This window comes from Thermobia domestica, chromosome 10 (genome assembly GCF_964235325.1).
Source record: "Thermobia domestica chromosome 10, izTheDome1.hap1.1, whole genome shotgun sequence".
NCBI classification, from domain to species: domain Eukaryota; kingdom Metazoa; phylum Arthropoda; class Insecta; order Zygentoma; family Lepismatidae; genus Thermobia; species Thermobia domestica.
Genome location: NC_137463.1, coordinates 123,238,095 through 123,257,596, shown reverse-complemented (window position 1 = coordinate 123,257,596; position 19,502 = coordinate 123,238,095). Strand labels below are relative to the sequence as shown.

The following is a 19,502-nucleotide window of genomic DNA, read 5'->3' as shown; positions in this document are numbered from 1 at the left end:
CAGTGCACCTAGCAATTCAAAGCAAACGACAGGAAATGGTCAACAGAAAGGCTGTTGTATACCACGCTGAGTGGTTTCAATTGATTCACAGTATAGCTCGGACCTGACATCATTCGACTATGATTTGCTTAGATGTCTAGCAAACTCCCTGAAAGGTATGGTGTGAACTTAATTTCAAAAGGGGTCTGTGAAAACCACGTGTCATAATTCTTTAAGTAAGAACCACATAAGTTGTATAGCGATTGGATTATATGTGTTACTGGATAAATGGCAAGCCATCGACCAAATTAGTTTATGTATGATGTATTAATATTAGTTTCAAATAATAATAAATGTATTCTCAATTTTGATCTCCAAAGGCTCAATAGATTTTAGACAACCTCATATAAAGAAAATAATAAGAAATTGACAATTACCTTTAGGAACAGAATACTCCTTTTTGTCATAAGAAAATTCAAACGAATATAACAAGTTATAATGAGATATTCCACAATCTCCTGCGTCAAATCCACATTCTTTTGTGTTGCAGTTCTGAAAGAAGAAGAAGAAAAAGAAAAAACAGAATATTGCATACAAACTTCTCCACAGTACGTCATATTTTAGAAAATAAAAACATATGAGGCGGCTACGTAGTAATGTCACTGCTGCATTCGTAAGACAAAATGCCTTAACGTAATTTAAGTTGGATTATTCGAGAAAATATGCGAAAAGTACATTTTGCTGTTGCTAAAATAATATTTATTTATTGAATTTATATATATATACTAAAGATATAATTTGACGCACGTTAATGTAACTTGTAAAAATAGTTGTTTAGTCACCAATAAAAAGGTACTTCGTTGCTCTTCAAAACTATCATTGATTGTTTAAAAAGTCATATTAAACTCAAGGGTGGATAACTTAACGAAATGTTCAATATCTACAATTTGTTATCTGTTACGGTTACTATTTTGTAACCCATTTCTGCACCTAGTTAATAACGTTATTGGTCAGTGTAACTTTTAAAATGGTACGCTCTGAATTATGTTACGCCGAGTAACGTTACTCAATGGAACATTCTGCATTTTGGTATTGTAGTTACGGTCACCAAGGGATTAGCGTTACTCGAAATACCCACGTATGTCGTACCTGCTTGAGATTGTTAAGATAAAACTGGTTCCACTGAATACCAGTTCTCTCTCGAATCCAAAGGGTTTTGTTCCTTGATTTTAGCGATATGAAACGTATTGAAATTCTGCAGAACATTTTTGTGTAAGTAGACATTTTTGTTATGATGAGTACCATTTCTATGTTTCTCTTTTCTTTATCGGTTACCTTTTGTACCTGTATTTCATCTTCTTCAATTCTGATGGTCTTGGAGTTACGCTTGAGTAACGTTTAAACATCCTTGGCGACAGGGAGTCTAAGGTTGGCTTTAAAAGAATCTCCATTATACTAGTAAATAAATTCCACGTTTTTCAGTCTGTTTTCTTTTTCCTCATACTTAAGTTTCAGTAAACGCCTTAGGCCCTCAGGCACATGTCCTTTGAGAATAGCATTACTTTGATTGCTCTGTATTTAAAAAGAGGAAAAAGAGAAATGATCAAAGAGTGAAGTTTTTAATGTAAGCTTATTGATAAGATTTTTACTTCTTGTGATGACACTGCGGATAGTTGAGTTGATTTGGAGTTTAACGTCCTTTTCGGCAGCGAGGCTTTATGAGACGGGACCTACTGATTAACATGGAATCGAAACCACATGTGCTCACGCCGGGAATCGAATCCGGGTCTTCCAGGCGAAAGGCGCGTACGAGGCATGAAGGAGCTCACTGCCGGTAGTCACCATATATGTTTATTTTACAACAGTCTTGCACTGACCAATGTGGTTGAAGCTCGAGCTCACTTCCCAACAAGGATCGAACCCGGAGCTACATACACCAAAGTTACACATATACTGGCCCCCAGGGAAGCAGGAAGGGCATTTCATTTGCTTGCAAGCAATTTAGTTTATAAATCAAATATATATCAGACATCAGTGGCGTAGCGAGAAACTCATCAAGGGGGACCAACACACAAGATTTGGTAGAAAGGATCTTTTGAGGAGTGCACCAATAACTACCAGTAGGCCTACATTTAAATTGAATTGGATTTTTTTAAATGCCTTTAGGCACCTGTGGTGTGAATGAGGAAATGCCCTGGAAATCCTAAGTATCTGTTCTCGGTGAATCCCTTTGTTGAACTTTTAGAAAATTGACTTAAACTATCGATTTTGCAAAACTTCCCTTTGATTTAAGCCCAAATCGAAACATGACAGAGGAAAATTTCGGAAAGTGTTGCTATTTTCACTCCTAACTTCTCACTTTAGGTAGTGTATATTTACAAGGAACGGGGTGCACGTGCACCTTTGCACCTTTAAACATATTTCTATTTTATCTTATTTTTGTAAAAAAAAAAAATCTGCCAGAGAAAGAAAATTGTCAAAAAGTGCTACCCATTCAGAAGACTATTTTCTTCTCATGTGAATGTTTTGACTTCTCGTGGCAATGTGGTAATCTGTAGTTTATTTTGTCTCATTTTCTCCCTTTGATTTGTAATGTTCGTTGTTTTGTTTAAATGCTTATAAGTTAACTTGCGAGAAAGTGTCATAGTCGAAGGTTGTACTACTTGTAGAACTGATATTAAAAAGTAAATAAAAGAATTATCATGGAAACAAATTTTTCATGTTGTATTCAGAAAACAAACATAGGGTTCTTGCGGTTCTAAATTGCGGTTCTGAAATTAATATATCGCAGGCATTCGTTGATATAGTAGCCTACATGTTGGTTTTCACCAGGTAGGCTACATTCGTGAAGTGTCCCCTCGAGATTCGTGTAAAATTGATTTAAATACAAAGTTCTCTGCTGTCTAATGTGTATTGTACTAAATTTAGCTGCCCATGCCGGTAATTGGCATATTTATGGGCCTTCATATATCCGGAATTCTATCATACACTACCATAATGCTCGGACACAAAATTCATTTTAGTTTATTTAGATGTTACTCACTGGACATGAATATGGGCACATGAAAAACAAATTGGATCAAGTACTGCTTCTGACACGTGTTACCCATCCCGGCCGCCATCTTAGATCCGCCATATTAGATTTTACTTTTGGTTTTTCAAATGGAAATAGGTGCAAGTGTTACATCGGACATTTACGTTTACATTCACTGGTGTAATGTATTTTACCGTAGCTTGTACCATTTGGAAGGTATTACATGTTCATTCCCTCCAGCCACTTTGCGAATAGAAATTGCAGGTTAATATCAGTTACGATTACGTTTTTGATGTTGACAAATCAAAACAATTTCTAACTGGTAAACTCCTTACAACATAGGTGTCATAATCTTATTACATTTCCATGAGTGATTGTTATTACTTCCATGTTATAATATAATAAGGAAGTATTGTATTCTGTCAAAATGCCTAATGTAGATCCAGATACGGCCAGATTTGGGTGAAGACCTACCATTTCCGTATTGACATCTGTGTGTCTGCATGTATATAAGTTCAGAGAATATTTCATCAACGATAACACATAAAAGATTGCATATACACACGGGGCCCTACACAACTGTCTATTTGGTTCAATATGAAGTGCTTGACATTTAATGGTATATACAAGCTACGATAAAACTCAGTACACCAATGAAATTCCGAGAAAAGTTTACATTAATTTGATGTATCATTTGAACCTATTGCCATTTGAAAAACCGAAAGTTAAATCCAAGATGGCGGCCAAGGTGGGTAACATATATCAGAGAAGGAGTACTTGATTCAATTTGTTCTGCATATGCCATTCATGTCCAGTGAAATCTAAAGAAACTAAAAGCAACTTTGTGTCCGAGTGTTATAGTAGTGTATGATTGAATTCCGTATATATATATGAAAGCCCATAAATATGGAAATTACCGGTATGGGCCGCTTAAATTAGTACAATACACATTGGGTCACGGAGAACTTTGCATTTGAATCAATGTTACACGAATCCCGAGGGGACACTTCGCGAATGTACCTTGTCAGTCTCCGTACAACTTGGAATCGCTTAACATTAGTTTTACGGGAAGAAAAAACGACATCATTTGGAACAACTTTCCAGTTTCGATCATCTGTATTTCCTCCTTATTTATTCGGTGTAAGGACTTCAAACTTATTTTGTTGGATCTTGCTTATCGAAAGGTTTTTAAAACTGCCTTACTGCCCCCAAAGTCTGAAATTCAGGGTGGGGTGGGGGCGGATGCCCTCCTGTCCCATTGACGCCCCTATCTAGCGGCTGTCATATGAAACTATCCCACGGCCTTTAACGTGGTTTTAGTTATACTTATTGCGGACTCTTGACTGCGAAAATATTACGTTTGGAAATAGAATTCATTTGCTGAGCAAACCTGAACCTTATTGAAAATGGACTTGGATCCCTAGTGCTCTGAACGCCTCAAATATTACTTTTCTTCAATGAATTATTGACTTAAAAAACAACCAATTACATAGGCTTGCAGAAAATATTCCAAAGTTAGCACAACATGAAGTGTGCTTCAAACTATCATTACTTTTCGAAAATTTATTATTTTAAGATAATTTTATTAGTATGAGTGTTCTGAAATAGTAATCAAATTTTTGCAATTAAAAATCACACCCGCCTCCATGAAACGCGAATTTAGCCCCTAAGAGCATAATTAGAAAATTTTCAGAACCAGTAACTCCGAAATGACTTGTTTTAAGGCTAAAGTAACCGCACAAGCGTATTTCTGGTAAAGTTCTAGCCTTAAAACACCTAACATGACTCCATTTGTATTTGAAATTTTGAATTCCAATCAAAGATGCCAGCCATGATGTTTGATAGCACTATCTGATGTGTCAGACCACTTAAAAGTTTCATCATTCTCCCTCAACCCGTTCTCAACGCACAAGGGTGGTGAGGACTTTTGTTTCACCATGCATATTGATAGATTGTGTGAAATCTCCACAGTAGGTAGATTTTAAAATCTACCTAAAAAGCTAATTACAACCAAGAAAGTACTTATGAGAATCACTGGCAAGAGGGTGTAATAAAAAGGGGTTGGAATATGAAATAAGTTGAGAATTACTAATCTATACTGAAATATTCTGTACCCAGCACGATCTTGCATCGTTTGGCCTAATCCTCGTTTCGCCTAACCAATTATCCGACACTTTTATGACAGATAAAAGATAAGCTTTATGTCCGCCATTTTAGGCGAAATAAAGATACACGTTTGGCCTAATCCTCGTTTTGCCTAAAATGGTGGACTATAAAAAAATCGTCGAGATAAAACTGGAGGGAAATTTTTCGAAAAAAAATTTCCTTACTATGTGAAGAACTGAGAAATACAAATTAGTTTTCCCATAACTAATTTGATTGTAATAGGACTATTTGCTTTCGGAAAAATGTTTCGACAATTGTACAGTTACTTTTCCGTTCCATTTTGAGAATATTAATGCACCCACAAGGTGTATAGTGACTATATTTGAGATGAGAAAAACACAAAAAGTTACACCTGTTATTAATTTTGTAATGTGAGTGCTGTTCAAAAGTAACTTTTAGTTTGCAGTTTGTTTACAAATATCTGATATTGCCAAATGGTACTGCTAATCGGTACGTTAAAGAAAATATAGTTTGTGTGTTTCTTCTTATGTAGGTGCAAAAGTTATTTTATTGTAGATTTTGCTGATCTTTCAGACGATTTCATTCCAGTTTCAACGCTTTTTTGAAACTGTTAATGCATTATAAGAGATCCGATTGTGATTCTATTGTAATTACAATTCGTATGAAATTTGTAACTATTTCGAGCTAGATCTGACAAAAGATCCTAAATTTGCTCATAACTTAACAATGGACAATTGTGATCGCAATGAGTGATTTGTGACAAATCGCTTCGCTGACAAATTGCTTTTTGGATAATTCCACAATCATCTCAATGTAACATCTCAATGTCAGTAACATCTCAATGTGTTACTGACAAAGAAAGAAGAAAAATATAGTTCATTTCTTATTATTACTTTTGAAATTACAACTTTTGAGTTGAATTTCCACTCGTTTCACATACTACCGGGAATGTCCATAGCATAAGTTTCTGAGATGCACAATGAGATTGAAATCCGGGCTTCTCGGTGGTTGTTTCAGCAGGAAGAAGTTGAATGCTCCTCTAAACAGATGGTGGCCAACCGGGATCTGTTACGAGGGTGGTTGTCCTGCTGGTACACTCCATTTCCACTCGTATAACAGAAATAAAGATATAGTTGACTCTGGTGATCTTCGTACTTCGATACAATACGGGTGAATAGTAGGTACCAAAGGTCCAAAACATTGCTTACAGAAAAACACTATAAATCAACATGGTCTCCGACACATGGACAACAACAAAAAAATAAGATAGTGGTTGCTCTGGAAACCTTATTTAGAAAGGTATTTTTTCCAAATAGTATTCAGTAGAAAAAGCCATTTTAACTGGTCAAAAATTGAAATTGAAATATGTGGCAATTACCAAAACTTGTTAAATCCATCATGGCTACAGATGCAAAACCAGTTAAATCCCTCTTCCATATTCAGTTTCATAAACTGTTAAATCCCAAACCTGCAAATAACATTATGAGAAAAGCAGAATCAAAACCGGTTAATTCTATATTTCAAACAATTTGAGGTTTCGTATTGTATAGGATTAATTTAGTAATCTGAATATTTATTGTAACACATCGTAAATCACTCGAAATTTTATTTGGCAGAACTTGAAGTGTGTGCTTTCATTTTTTTTATTTTTGGACTGAAAAAAAAGAAAATCTTTAGTTTTACGTCCCACGGTTATGCCGGTTAGGCTAAAGGAAACGGTGATGATGAGAAATGAATGAAATGGTGGAATGAAGAAAGTGAGAGGAAACGGGAGAACCCCGAGAAAACCCACGAGCACGTGTTTGTCTACCACAAAGACCATATGGCGCGAGCTGGTGTCGAACTAGGGACCCCAAGCACCGGAGGTGAACGCTCTACTACTGAGCCACCGCGCACCCTGGACTGAAAATGGAAACACTATACGTCTTAACCTAACTGTTCGTGAAACTTTTCTGTGCTTATTTGCTTTTCTTTAATAATTACTAGACAAATGCACGCAAAATCGAAAGAAAACGATGGTCTAAGTAGCGATGATCATAATTTTGGTATCAGACAACACCAAAATTGTCTGGAAAACGTACAAGACACATGAAAAACTGGAAACGAAATGTAGCCAAAAAGACAAGGTGAGTGGACTATCTATGGTTAAAAGTTGTTTGTTTTGTATTTCAGGGTAACTCTTTACTTTGAACAGAACATTGTTGGATTACGTTCTTCTCGAAACGGTCTCTTCAGCTTCAGCAGAACCTCTTCCTTAAAATGTCTCGTGTCAATTATCATTCAAAATTATAACATGCTTTTGGCACAACATGTTAAAAAATTTTGCCACTTATTTACCATTCCTGATTCTCTTTCTGCCACTGTTTTGCTCAAACTCAACATTTGCACATTTTGTTTTGCTATATTTCAAATTCATATATTGGGATGATTGGCAAATTAATATTTACCCTATGTTAGTCCATAAAAGGTTACAAACTCTTCCAAATATAGTCATTCAGTTTAGAAATGTATACGTATAGGTATAATTAACTCCGCTTGTAGTTACGAAGGGTTTGACGATTGAAAGCAGCTCAAAGCTCACGTTCTACAAAGAGGTTTTTGAGGAATAGAAAATCGAGAAAATGGTGATGCACCAGAGGACGACGACCATATGGATTTCCATTTAGTAGATGATAATGGAGAGGAGATTATGTAATTCAATTTTTTGCACATTTGGATGTATTGTTTTCAATTTAGAACAAAATTAATGTAGCATTTATGTATCCATATTAATTTGTGCCAATCTTGTGCAATGTATAGTTGATAATACATCCCCCCCCCCAATATTTTAGTAGGCATAATACTGATTTCTGACTCTGACTCCCTTTCTTTTTGATAGGGTTCGTATCTTGAGCCTCAACAAAAATGGCCGCTCGTCCAGATGCAAAAGCTGTTATTTCCATTTACATACGCAAAAACTATTAAATCCAAACTATTTTCTTCAATAACGCAATTCACAGACTAGTGTGATTATACAGCTTTCGACAGACCAACACTCACATTATTCTTAATTTTTTAATGTTCTCTAGTTTCTAATGTTATTTTACAATTATGACGTGTTTAAATAGTTTTTCTCGATTTGTCACAAATTTTAAAATGTGAATTTAACGGGTTTTGCTATTCGCCTACTCATATATATTCGTATATATCCATGGTCCTAGTAAATACATAAAGGAATTTTGGTAATCCTAACTCCTCGAAAATAGTTATAATATTAATCTATATATTTTGCATTTCTTAATTCTTTATATAATAGGGAATTTTCTGTTATATAATTTCCCTCTAGTTCAATTTCCGCGATTTTTTCTTATTGTATGCCATTTTAGGCATAACGTGGATTAGGCCAAACGAGGATCCTTTTTCCGCCTAAAATGGCGGACACAAATCTTATCATTTATCTGTCATAAAAGTGTCAGATAATTGGTTAGGCGAAACGAGGATTAGGCCAAACGTGGCGACACGACCCAGCACAGTGTTATTAATCAGGATAAAATAAATGAGAAGGTCGGTTGCTAGTAAAGAGCAAAAAGTCCTAAGAAATAAGTTATTACATGATTTTGAAACATGTTAAAAATCGTGTTTTAAACTGTTCAAAATGTTTAAGACATGTTTTTTTTCGTCTGTGTTTTAAAACATGTTTAAAACGTTTTGAACATCTTTTTTTATGTTTTAAACACGTTTTGTTCTTTTTTTTAAAAAAAATAAAACTATTTTTTCCAACCCTTGTCTGGTGCCTAAGTAATATAAAACAAAAACCATGTACCAAATTGGTCGCCAGGTTGGAATTTTCGATCGCCAGATCGCCAATGATGACTGAATATTTCAGTTTGGCGATAGACATTTGCATAAATTATATCTTGCAAAAAAAAAAAAAAAAAAAAAAAAAAAAAAAAAAAAAAAAAAAGAAAGAAAAGAAAAAAGAACTATATGATCTTGTTGCTGGATTCAGACTTGAGGTTTCGTGGCGTGCCTGTAATATATAGCAAATCAATATATAGAAGACATTACATATGCCGGCATGAAAAGGTAAGAAATATGGCGTTTGAAGCGAATAACTGACAATGTACAGGGCCAAATAAATACATTCTCACACCCAAGATTATACTTCAGCCCCTTCACCTTCCGTCAAACAAAATATATTCGTAGTTCTTTTGTTGTTGTAAAGGCGAACCTGTTCTTTGCCCTGTCGCTTTGTAAAGTATAGCGATCTTTATTCTTTGGACAATGGGCTATCTGCGCACCATATTTCGATTATATTCAGAAAGTAGTTACGGAGAAATAAAATAGAACATACAAGGCAAACCGAGCCGAGCCTATCGCCGGCCGAGCTCAGCCATCACATGTAGTGATCTTTATTCCTTAGATGATTGGGTATTTTCGCATCAAGTTTGGTTTAAATTTAGCTGACAGTTACCGAGGAATAAAGTACTACATACACACACACATAATTACAGTACATCTGGAGTAAAAGTACAACATCCGGTCAGCTTACGCCGGGAACTGAAAAGAAAAGTCCTAACATCAGGATCACAAATAGAACATACTATATGTAAGCGGAATCCACTTTCAACATCGCAATATTAATGGGGGGGGGGGGGCTTGAGCCGGGTGATCCTCCCTGACTACGCCACTGTCAGACATGACCTACAGCTTAAGGGGATGTCTTCCCATCATCAGAGGCTTCAGAATCTTCATAAGATAACATGTAAAATTTAATTCATAAATATCTTTTAAAATACTGCATTTAGGAACTGGTAATTTTGTTGCCAAAGAGTAATACAATTCAGATGACTGTCACAATTTTGCACCTAATTACTTGGATTAATTGTAATGCATTCTTCCGTATTGAGTTACTGCAGGTAAAGAGTCAAAAGACCACTTGCAAACCTCATGAATTACTATGGATGACATTCTTTGAAGAACAAATGCTGAGGAGGGATGTATTATGACAATTTGAAAAGTGAAACCTGTGTCTACCCCTTCAGTTTCATAATCATTTATGCCTTGAGCAGTCTCCCTTTCCACTCCCACTTCCCACTGTTTTCCCACAACTTTACGACACAACTATCTGAATGTGCTTTTTCGGCGTAAGTTGGTATGATTCACGTGTCAACAAAATACTTCGTAGAACAAAGATAATGATCTTTGAAACCTCAGTATGGAATGTCATTCCAATTGCTTTTCTACATCTTTTGTTGGTTGAAACGGATGGATTCTCCTTCGAAGCAGTAGCTTTAATCTCTTCCACTCACAAATGTACAACCAAAAAAAAGTCTAAATGTTTCTTATATATTTGCCTATTTCTTTTGTTTTCTGGAAGGATAGATTTCTTTTAATTTTATAATATTTATCACAAAAACGCACACAGTACGATGTTTCTGTGGTTAGAACGGATTAATTGTGTGCAGGGATGGCAAAAATCAAGTTTTCGTTTTTTTTTTTTTTTTTTTTTTTTTTTTTTTTTTTTTTTTTTTGAATAACTAGAGTTTGGTTTATCAAAACTCCATTATATATTTACCATATTCGCGTGTGTCAGTGTGTGACAAAAATAAATAAATAAATAAAGTATTTCATGGATCATCACCAAATTTGGTAAAAGAGTCAAGAATTAGGAAGTGAGTTTGTTATTAAAATAGTCTTCTCAAACCGAAAGTGCTTTAAATAAACCATTTCCGGTTTGATCATTGATCATCATAGATCGAAAAACGTAATACGTATGAAGATCCGGGTTTCTGTTTCGTAAGAACATATTTAATCTCTATTATTAACTCTCTACTAAAACCGCAAGTGGTTCATTCAACTATAATTTCTCGTTTCAATAAATATTGGTCTACATAGAGCAAGAGCGGTAGATGAAAGCAGTTTTCTCCATTCGGATAGCTCTCAAGTGTCTCAAAAGTGCAGTGGCGTAGTCAGGGGGGCTCACCCGCCTCAAGCTCTCCCCATTAGTGTTGGAATGTTGAAAGTGGATTCTGCTTACATGAAGTATGTTCCATTTGTAATGTTAGAACTTTTCTTTTTAGTTTCCTTAGTAAGCATAAGGGAGCTTGTAGTTTTACTCCAGATGTAATTAAGTATGTGTGTATGTAGTACTTTATTCCTCGGAAACTACCAGCTAAATTTAAACCAAATTAGATGTACAAGTACCCAATCATCTAAGGAATAAAGATCACTACATGTGATGGCCGAGCTTGGTCGGCGATAGGCTCGGCTCGGCTTGCCTTGTATGTTCTATTTTATTTCCCCGTAACTACTGGCCAAATATCATCGAAATTTGGTGTGCAGATAGCCCATTATCCAAAGAATAAACATCTCTATACTTGGTGGCCGACTCGGCAAAGGACAGGCTCGGCTCGGCTCTGTTTGTATGTTGTACTTTATTTCTTGGTAACTATTGGTCAGATTTAAATCAAATTTGGTTTCCAAGTATCGCTTAAGGAATAAAGATCATTATATATTATGTCTAGGCTCGGTCGCCGACTGTCTCGACTCGACTTGTCTTGTACGTTGTATCTTCTTTTTCAGTAACTACTGGCCGAAATATTTTAAGCAGGGACGCAAGTGGAATGCAGGACAAAAATGTCCTTCTCTCCTCTTGCCTTATGTTTTCTTACTTACTTGACAAAAGTTATATTATTTTGCTTGGTGAATTCTTTTCCTTCAACCTTCAGAAAATCATGCTTTTGCAAAGCTCTGCTTTCTTTTACGCCCCAAACAAAAACATGATGGCAAAAAGTTTCGGAATGTGTTGCTATTTTCACTGCTCGCTTCTCATTTTAGATAGTGTATATTTACAACAAAGGGGGGAAGTGCACCTTTGCAGTCCCTAAATCCGGCCCTGTATATATATATATATATATATATATATATATATAGATAGATAGATAGATAGATAGATACAGTGGCGGTTCCAGGATATGAACAAGGGAGGGGCTAAACCATAGTTTGCAGCTTTATCCAGTGTAAAGCAGAAATGAAGCCCATTTTAACCAGTGTATACCTGATCGTCAAGGGGGGACTATAGCCTTCCCTCGGATCCGCGCCTGTATACAAGGGCGCCGATTTCTCTGTAAAATGGGGGGCCTCATTTAGATGGAGAAGGCATATATGAGGATTTTAAAACAAATTGCATTCAAATTATTCCAAATATTATATCTTCTTAAATACAATTAGGGGGCCTACATGTGCTTTGGGGGGGTCCCGGGTCATCTTGGTCCCTTAGAATCGGCGCTCATGCCTGTATATATATATATATATATATATATATATGAAATGCTTGTGTGTGAACACCACCTTGATGAGTTTCTCGCTACGCAACTGCAAGAATACCTTTCATGTCCTCTATTGATCTTCAATTGAAACCGGAAGTCGTAGGAATGAACCACTTCCGGTTTCAATAGTCATATCCATAGAACAGGAATTGTAACAGTAAGAAGCGGTTTTCTGCATTCTATTCAGCGTTCTAAAAATAGCTGCCATCTTCTGTGGTCGAAAATCAGAAACTTCCTGTTTTAACGTTGAGAGTTATAGAATAAATCTATGATAGATAACAAGAAGCTGTTTTCTGCAATCAGTTAAGCGTCCCAAAAATATACATTTCGTCTGTATTCTAATCCCTCTACTAAAATCGGAAGTGGAAGAAATCTATTACCTTTTGGGGTTTCAATATTAATTGTGAAAATATTGCACTACAGAAACCTATTTTTCCGTTGCTTATTTATTTTATTCAGGTTTATTTTCCTTTGCAATTAAATTAGTTAATCTATAAATGTAATTACATATCATTATTGTATTCTTTATTTCGTAAATTATCTTATAATACAAATATATTATTAGTGGTGAGCTTATGTCCGGGGAGCTTTTGTCCGCTTTTGCATTAACATAGGTGAGCTTAATGCCGGTGAGCTTATGTCCGCGACCCGAAAATATACACCAAGTTTTGACTTATAAATATTTTACATAGTTTAACTTATATTGAAATATTGTCTTCCATGTGGCCTACATGTGTAAACTTTCAACATGAGATTGATTTTACTAACTCCCTTCCCCCTTTTATACTTGATGAATTGCAACCTCAAACAACAGCATTATTCCTTAAGTAAAAGGAAGGCACATAGCACGTAACCGGACTCCGCTAGTCTACCGTAAGCTTTTCCATTGTCTCAAGATACTGAATCAACACCGGAAAAGTACTTTAGCTCCCACTGGGAATTGAAACCAAGGCCTATGTGGGGATCCACAGGATTCAGATTCCTCCCCACAAAACTTCGCAAGTCGACGAACATTTGTGAACTTTCTTACTATAAGTATACTTCTTTGTCATCGAAATGATTGACATAGGCTAAAAATTTTAATATCTTTAGCTCTATCATGTTTAATAAGAGGCACTAATTAACAATTGTCGTCTTTTCGGGTGTTGAATAACACAGGTCAAATACTACATATACGTATTAGACCTGCAAAAATCTTCGGATACCTCCAAACAAACAAACAAAAAAAAAATTCTGGGCGCGTGCCTGGCGTGCTCTAAACATTCATTTATTTATGTAAAATATTTCAAATGCAGCTTCTAAGGCCAATTTACAACAGAATATTTTAACATCAATAATGGAAAAAGGAAAGGAGAAAATCAGACAGGATTTATGCTTAAAGATAACATCCCGACATTCACTTTGTGGAACAACGAAAAAAGCTGGTAAAACCGGTCAGGGTAGCAGGCCACAAGCTTTGAACCCAGGATCTCCCTTTTGCGAAAGAAGAACGCTAGCCACTAGGCTATGCTCGCTAGACATAATAATAATAATAATAATAATAATAATAATAATAATAATAATAATAATAATAATAATAATAATAATAATAATAATAATAATAATAATAATAATAATAATAATAATATAGTTTGATTCCATATAATGAACAAATTGGGGATGTGCCTGGATTAAGAATCAGCAAACAACGGTGAAATATTCCAAAAATAATGCAGATTGATAGCCAATGACGTGGCCATGCATCACACAATTTCCTAGCTATTTTGTGGGTTTTGTTTTAATAATAATAATAATATGATTTTCACAGGCTTGCGCCCACCATTCATGGAACAGTTCTTACATAAATTAATCCTACTCTTGTTGTGGACAGCGAAGAGCGCTACGAAAACAAAGCAAGATGAAGAATGAAAGAGATTGTCTATTTTCCCTCCCCTTTGCTACTTTTGTCTCACTCTGTGCTTCCCCCCTGACCCTGCTATCCCCTTCCACCTGCCTTTTTCCTTTTATGTGACTGACTTCCTCCTATGATATTCACAGAAATCGATCTCTTTTTTTCTCCGTCTCTACTTCATATTTGCAATAACAACATATGAAAGTGAAATATTCATTCTGCTTCACCACCTGAAGAACGAAATTCAATGTGACGCTCTGAAGAACAATACAATAGATACCATGTCCGAGGAACTCTCCAAAGATCTGATAAGATCTGTAACTGATGAACACAATACCTTTACCAAACCTGTCTGATCAACTGTGTTACTCATGTGGCAAATAGTATTTGTAACAAAATAGCTTCTGTTCCACACATTTTCGTTCCATTAGATACCCGCAGAGGAAAGAATCTCATTCAGCTGGTACCAGTTGTTGATTTTCTCCCACCAAGCGTGAATGGAATACCCGAAACAGATTTGTTCCTTCAAGTAGTTACGGTACAATAACGTTACATGCTCGAATAACGTTACGGTGTCGTAACAAAAATTGGTGTTATACCTTGTACCTACCTACATTAAATAACCAATAATTTTGTTACAGAGAACTATTTTCGTTACGTTACAGTTACGTTAAGTTATCCACCCCTGATTAAACTTAAACTTTTCGTTGACAACTCTTAGCAATTTGAAGACATAGATAAGAAAATGTTTTAATCAGAATACGATGTATTGAACTTAATTACTAGGGCAACCCAAAAGCATAACAGAAATTTACACATATGGTTGGTACCTTGAACATGGTTGTGGTTTTCTAAAAGTCCAGAAGAAACTAATTTTAAAAGCATAATAAAGCATAATTTTAGAAAATAAAGCATAAAGCATAATTTAAAATATATACCACAATTCTTGGAAAATTCTGTTTAACTGCAAGTTTAACAAACTGTATTAATATTAAACACCAATGTTTATAATGCAAAATCATTGAGAACATTACAATGCAACAATGAAAAGCTTATTTTTATTTCTGTAAACATTTCGGTGTAATCCTTTGATGTGTACAAAAGAAAAAAAGGAAAAGAAGGAGAAAACTTTCCGCCAACAATGAATAGTGCACAAGAACGCCACACTATATTGTTATGTGTACCTCTTGAACTTAAGCATTTTCTGTACTTTTTGGTGGCATCTTTTCCTTTTCCTTTCTGTATATATGCACCTCTAAGCGCACACAAGTGATAGAAAAAACTGACTCCAGTAAAGCATATCTCTTTACAGTGCATTAAGTAGAAAGTTCATTAAATATGAAACAAACTGGTTGCATAAAATATTAATAAATAGATCACGATATTTAGAATATTTAGTGTATAGTAAATATTATACATTATACACGATTAATGTAAACAATGATTGAAATTAACAATAAAGCATAATTTGAAAAAATAAAGCATAATTAAACAAAAAATAAAGCATAATGTGGGTTGCTCTATTAATTACATATGACATAAAGAGACTTAAGTATTTAGAAACATCTTTGATTCTTCACGGAATATATATATCTTTAGTCTTTGAGATTTTTCATCAATAGCCGGTAGTAAAGTAAAGGCGTCAACAATGTTATTAAAAAATTCTCCCCGCTGGTCTAGTGGCTAATGCACGCACCTTTGATGCACGTGATCCCAGCTTTTATTTCCAATGGGAAAGCCTCGAAATTTGAACGTACTGCAGTGGTTTGGACTCCATTGTAAACTGTAGGGCCACGTCTCATATAGACTCGACGCTGAAAAGGGATCCTAAACTCTAGGAAAGTAATCAATCTTTTTTCAACTTTTACTCATATCGATGTTATGTTTCGTATCTTTTAAGGGGTTTAGAAAAACACGATGTTGGGGCATATTCGTATATGACATCCGGAACACGTTCTTTCCTCTAGTGTGTGTCTTCCTCTTCGTCACTTATGCCTAAAGTACTAAAACATTATAAGTCCAATTACACCTCTTTCCTTCAAAATCTAAATTTAGGTTTTTTTTTTTTTTTTTTTTTTTTTTTTTTTTTTTAATACTTAGAACGAGCGATGGATTATCTTCCTCATTTGGTATATTTTTCAGCTGCCTATCTACTATCTTACGAAATAACTACTTTTTATTTAAGTTTATTGCTTATTATGAAAATTAATTGTCTGCATTATTAAATGTTCTTTTGTGTAGTGATATGGCGCTACGCATGGGATGTTAATTAATGTCCAAGAATTCAAACTATGATTACTGAATCGCAAAAATTTAGGACATCCTCCCTTCCAATAAATACTGCATCATAATCGTTTTGTTTGTTTCAGTTCACAACTATGTTGTTTATAACATTGAAAATATAACAGCTTCTACAGCAGTAAGAGAGGTAGGTGGTCAGGCTTGCGAACTTCTTTAGAGTGTACACAATTATTTTTAAAATACAAATCAAGGTATCCATACTGGTAAGACTATCCATGACTTTGGATTATTTTAACAAAAGAAACACTGACCAAAGCTTCAAACCCACTATATTTTAAACTATAATATGTAACGGTTTCGAATATTTAACATATTCTTCCTCAGACACTATATAACATAAATGAAAATACAGACATATATATAGTCATTGTTATGAAACAGTTTAAATTCTTTTAAGAGACATATATATTGTCATTGTTATGAAAAAGTTTAAATTCTATTAACAGACATATAGTCATTGTTATAAAAAAAAGTAATTTCTATTTGCTGAGACCTTCAGCCAATCCCTTAAGTCTCCGTGTTCACTTTCCAACCAGTCACGTTCCGCCATTTTTGATTCTTATAAGGGCCTTTTTTATTTTCTTCTTGTCCACGCATCCAAACTTCTTTGCCATAATTCATTAATAGGTAAGCCCCCTGTCCAGCTCATCAGTTTATCTCTTCCTACCTTCTTTATCCAATCTGCTTCTTTCCACTTTTTTATTATCATTCTTGTCTCCATCTCCAATATTTCCGTCTTATCCCAATTAATTCTGTGATTAGTCTCCTTAACATATTTGTATATGGCATTGGTATCTTTCTTCCTCCTCACATTATCTTGACGTTGTTTTATCCTTTCTTTAATTCTCTTTCCTGTCTCTCCTACATATGACATATCGCAGTCCTCACACCATACCCTGTAGATGACTCCTTCTTCCTCTTCATTAATCTTTTTGATGCCTTTTCTATTCTTCTTCTTTATTGATCTTAATAAACTTTCTCCACTCTTTCTATAAGTTCTGACCCCTCCTTTCTTTAATAACTTCTTCAGTTTCTCCATTTCTTCTCCCATACCTTCTATACCATGCCACTTTCCACTCTCGTCCTCTTCATTCTTCTTTCTTCCTCTCTTCCTCCTCCTGCGTTCTTCTTCCTTCTTTAACTCCTTCCTGCTGTAACCATTCTTCTCTTACTGTCTGCAGAATTTCTCAATGCTCTCTTTCCTTCTCTCCCACTTCTCCAAACTCTTCATAACCACTTCTCACAAACACTATCATTCCGTCTTCTATTTCACTTCTTATTCTCTCTGTAGTCTCTCTACTCTTTCGTTCTTCTTTCTTCCTTCTAACTCCACTCGACACTAGTTCTTTTTCGGCCTTTTTTAGTAGTTTCCTAAACCTCACTGATGTGTGCTCCACTCCTTTCTTCAATATCCTGAGGCCTCTTGGTGTTACTTCTTCTTTCAAACACTTTTTCAGGAACCATACTTGCTGTATCTTCACTATCTCCCTTCTCCTATCTTTCCATATGTATATGCTCCTTTTCTGTCTCGGAGTCACTTCAATAGCAAGAATATCCATCACTTTGGATTGATTATTTTAACAAAAGAAACACTGACCAAAGTTTCAAACCCACTATATTTTAAACTCTAATATGTAACAGTTTCGGATATCTAACATATCCTTCCTCAGACACTATATAACATAAATGAAAATACAGACATATAGTCATTGTTATGAACAATTTTTAAATTCTTTTAATAGACATATATATAGTCATTGTTATGAGAAAGCTCAGCGGGGGTGTTCTGCCATGAGAGTAGCGACATGGATAGGAGTACGAAGAGAAATTTCATAACAAATATGATAAGAAGAATAGAAATGCTGGAGGGCGAAGAGGAAGGAAGGAAAGAGAGCATAGAGAAATTCTGCAGACAGTAAGAGAAGAATGGTTACAGCAGGAAGGAGTTAAAGAAGGAAGAAGAACGCAGGAGGAGGAAGAGAGGAAGAAAGAAGAATGAAGAGGACGAGAGTGGAAAGTGGCATGGTATAGAAGGTATGGGAGAAGAAATGGAGAAACTGAAGAAGTTATTAAAGAAAGGAGGGGTCAGAACTTATAGAAAGAGTGGAGAAAGTTTATTAAGATCAATAAAGAAGAAGAATAGAAAAGGCATCAAAAAGATTAATGAAGAGGAAGAAGGAGTCATCTACAGGGTATGGTGTGAGGACTGCGATATGTCATATGTAGGAGAGACAGGAAAGAGAATTAAAGAAAGGATAAAACAACGTCAAGATTATGTGAAGAGGAAGAAAGATACCAATGCCATATACAAATATGTTAAGGAGACTAATCACAGAATTAATTGGGATAAGACGGAAGTATTGGAGATGGAGACAAGAATGATAATAAAAAAGTGGAAAGAAGCAGATTGGATAAAGAAGGTAGAAAGAGATAAACTGGTGAACTGGACAGGGGGCTTACCTATTATGAATTATGGCAAAGAAGTTTGGATAGCGTGGACAAGAAGAAAATAAAAAAGGCCCTTAAAAGAATCAAAAATGGCGGAACGTGATTGGTTGGAAAGTGAACACGGAGACTTAAGGGATTGGCTGAAGGCCTCAGCAAACAGAAATTAAACTTTTTTTTTTATAACAATGACTATATATATATGTCTGTTAATAGAATTTAAACTTTTTCATAATAATGACTATATATATGTCTCTTAAAAGAATTTAAACTGTTTCATAACAATGACTATATCAGGGTGTCTACTGGAATACCAGAAAGTAAATTCATGACTTTTTCATGACTTTTCATGACCTTTTTGTTCAAAGTTTCATGACCATGGCGATAAAAATTTACCATTAGTAATAATAAACCC

At 35.1% G+C, this 19,502-nt stretch overlaps 1 protein-coding gene across 3 annotated transcripts in view; it reads right to left on the bottom strand.

Moving 5' to 3' along the window:
* LOC145662696 (N-acetylglucosamine-1-phosphotransferase subunits alpha/beta-like) overlaps positions 1-19,502 on the bottom strand; it is a 108,644-nt gene that overhangs the window by 45,044 nt on the left and 44,098 nt on the right. For all 3 annotated transcript variants that reach the window (XM_081728540.1, XM_081728538.1, XM_081728539.1), the window contains one exon: positions 417-531. In XM_081728540.1, coding sequence (XP_081584666.1) covers positions 417-531 — 115 coding nt within the window. The remainder of the gene's footprint in view (positions 1-416; positions 532-19,502) is intronic.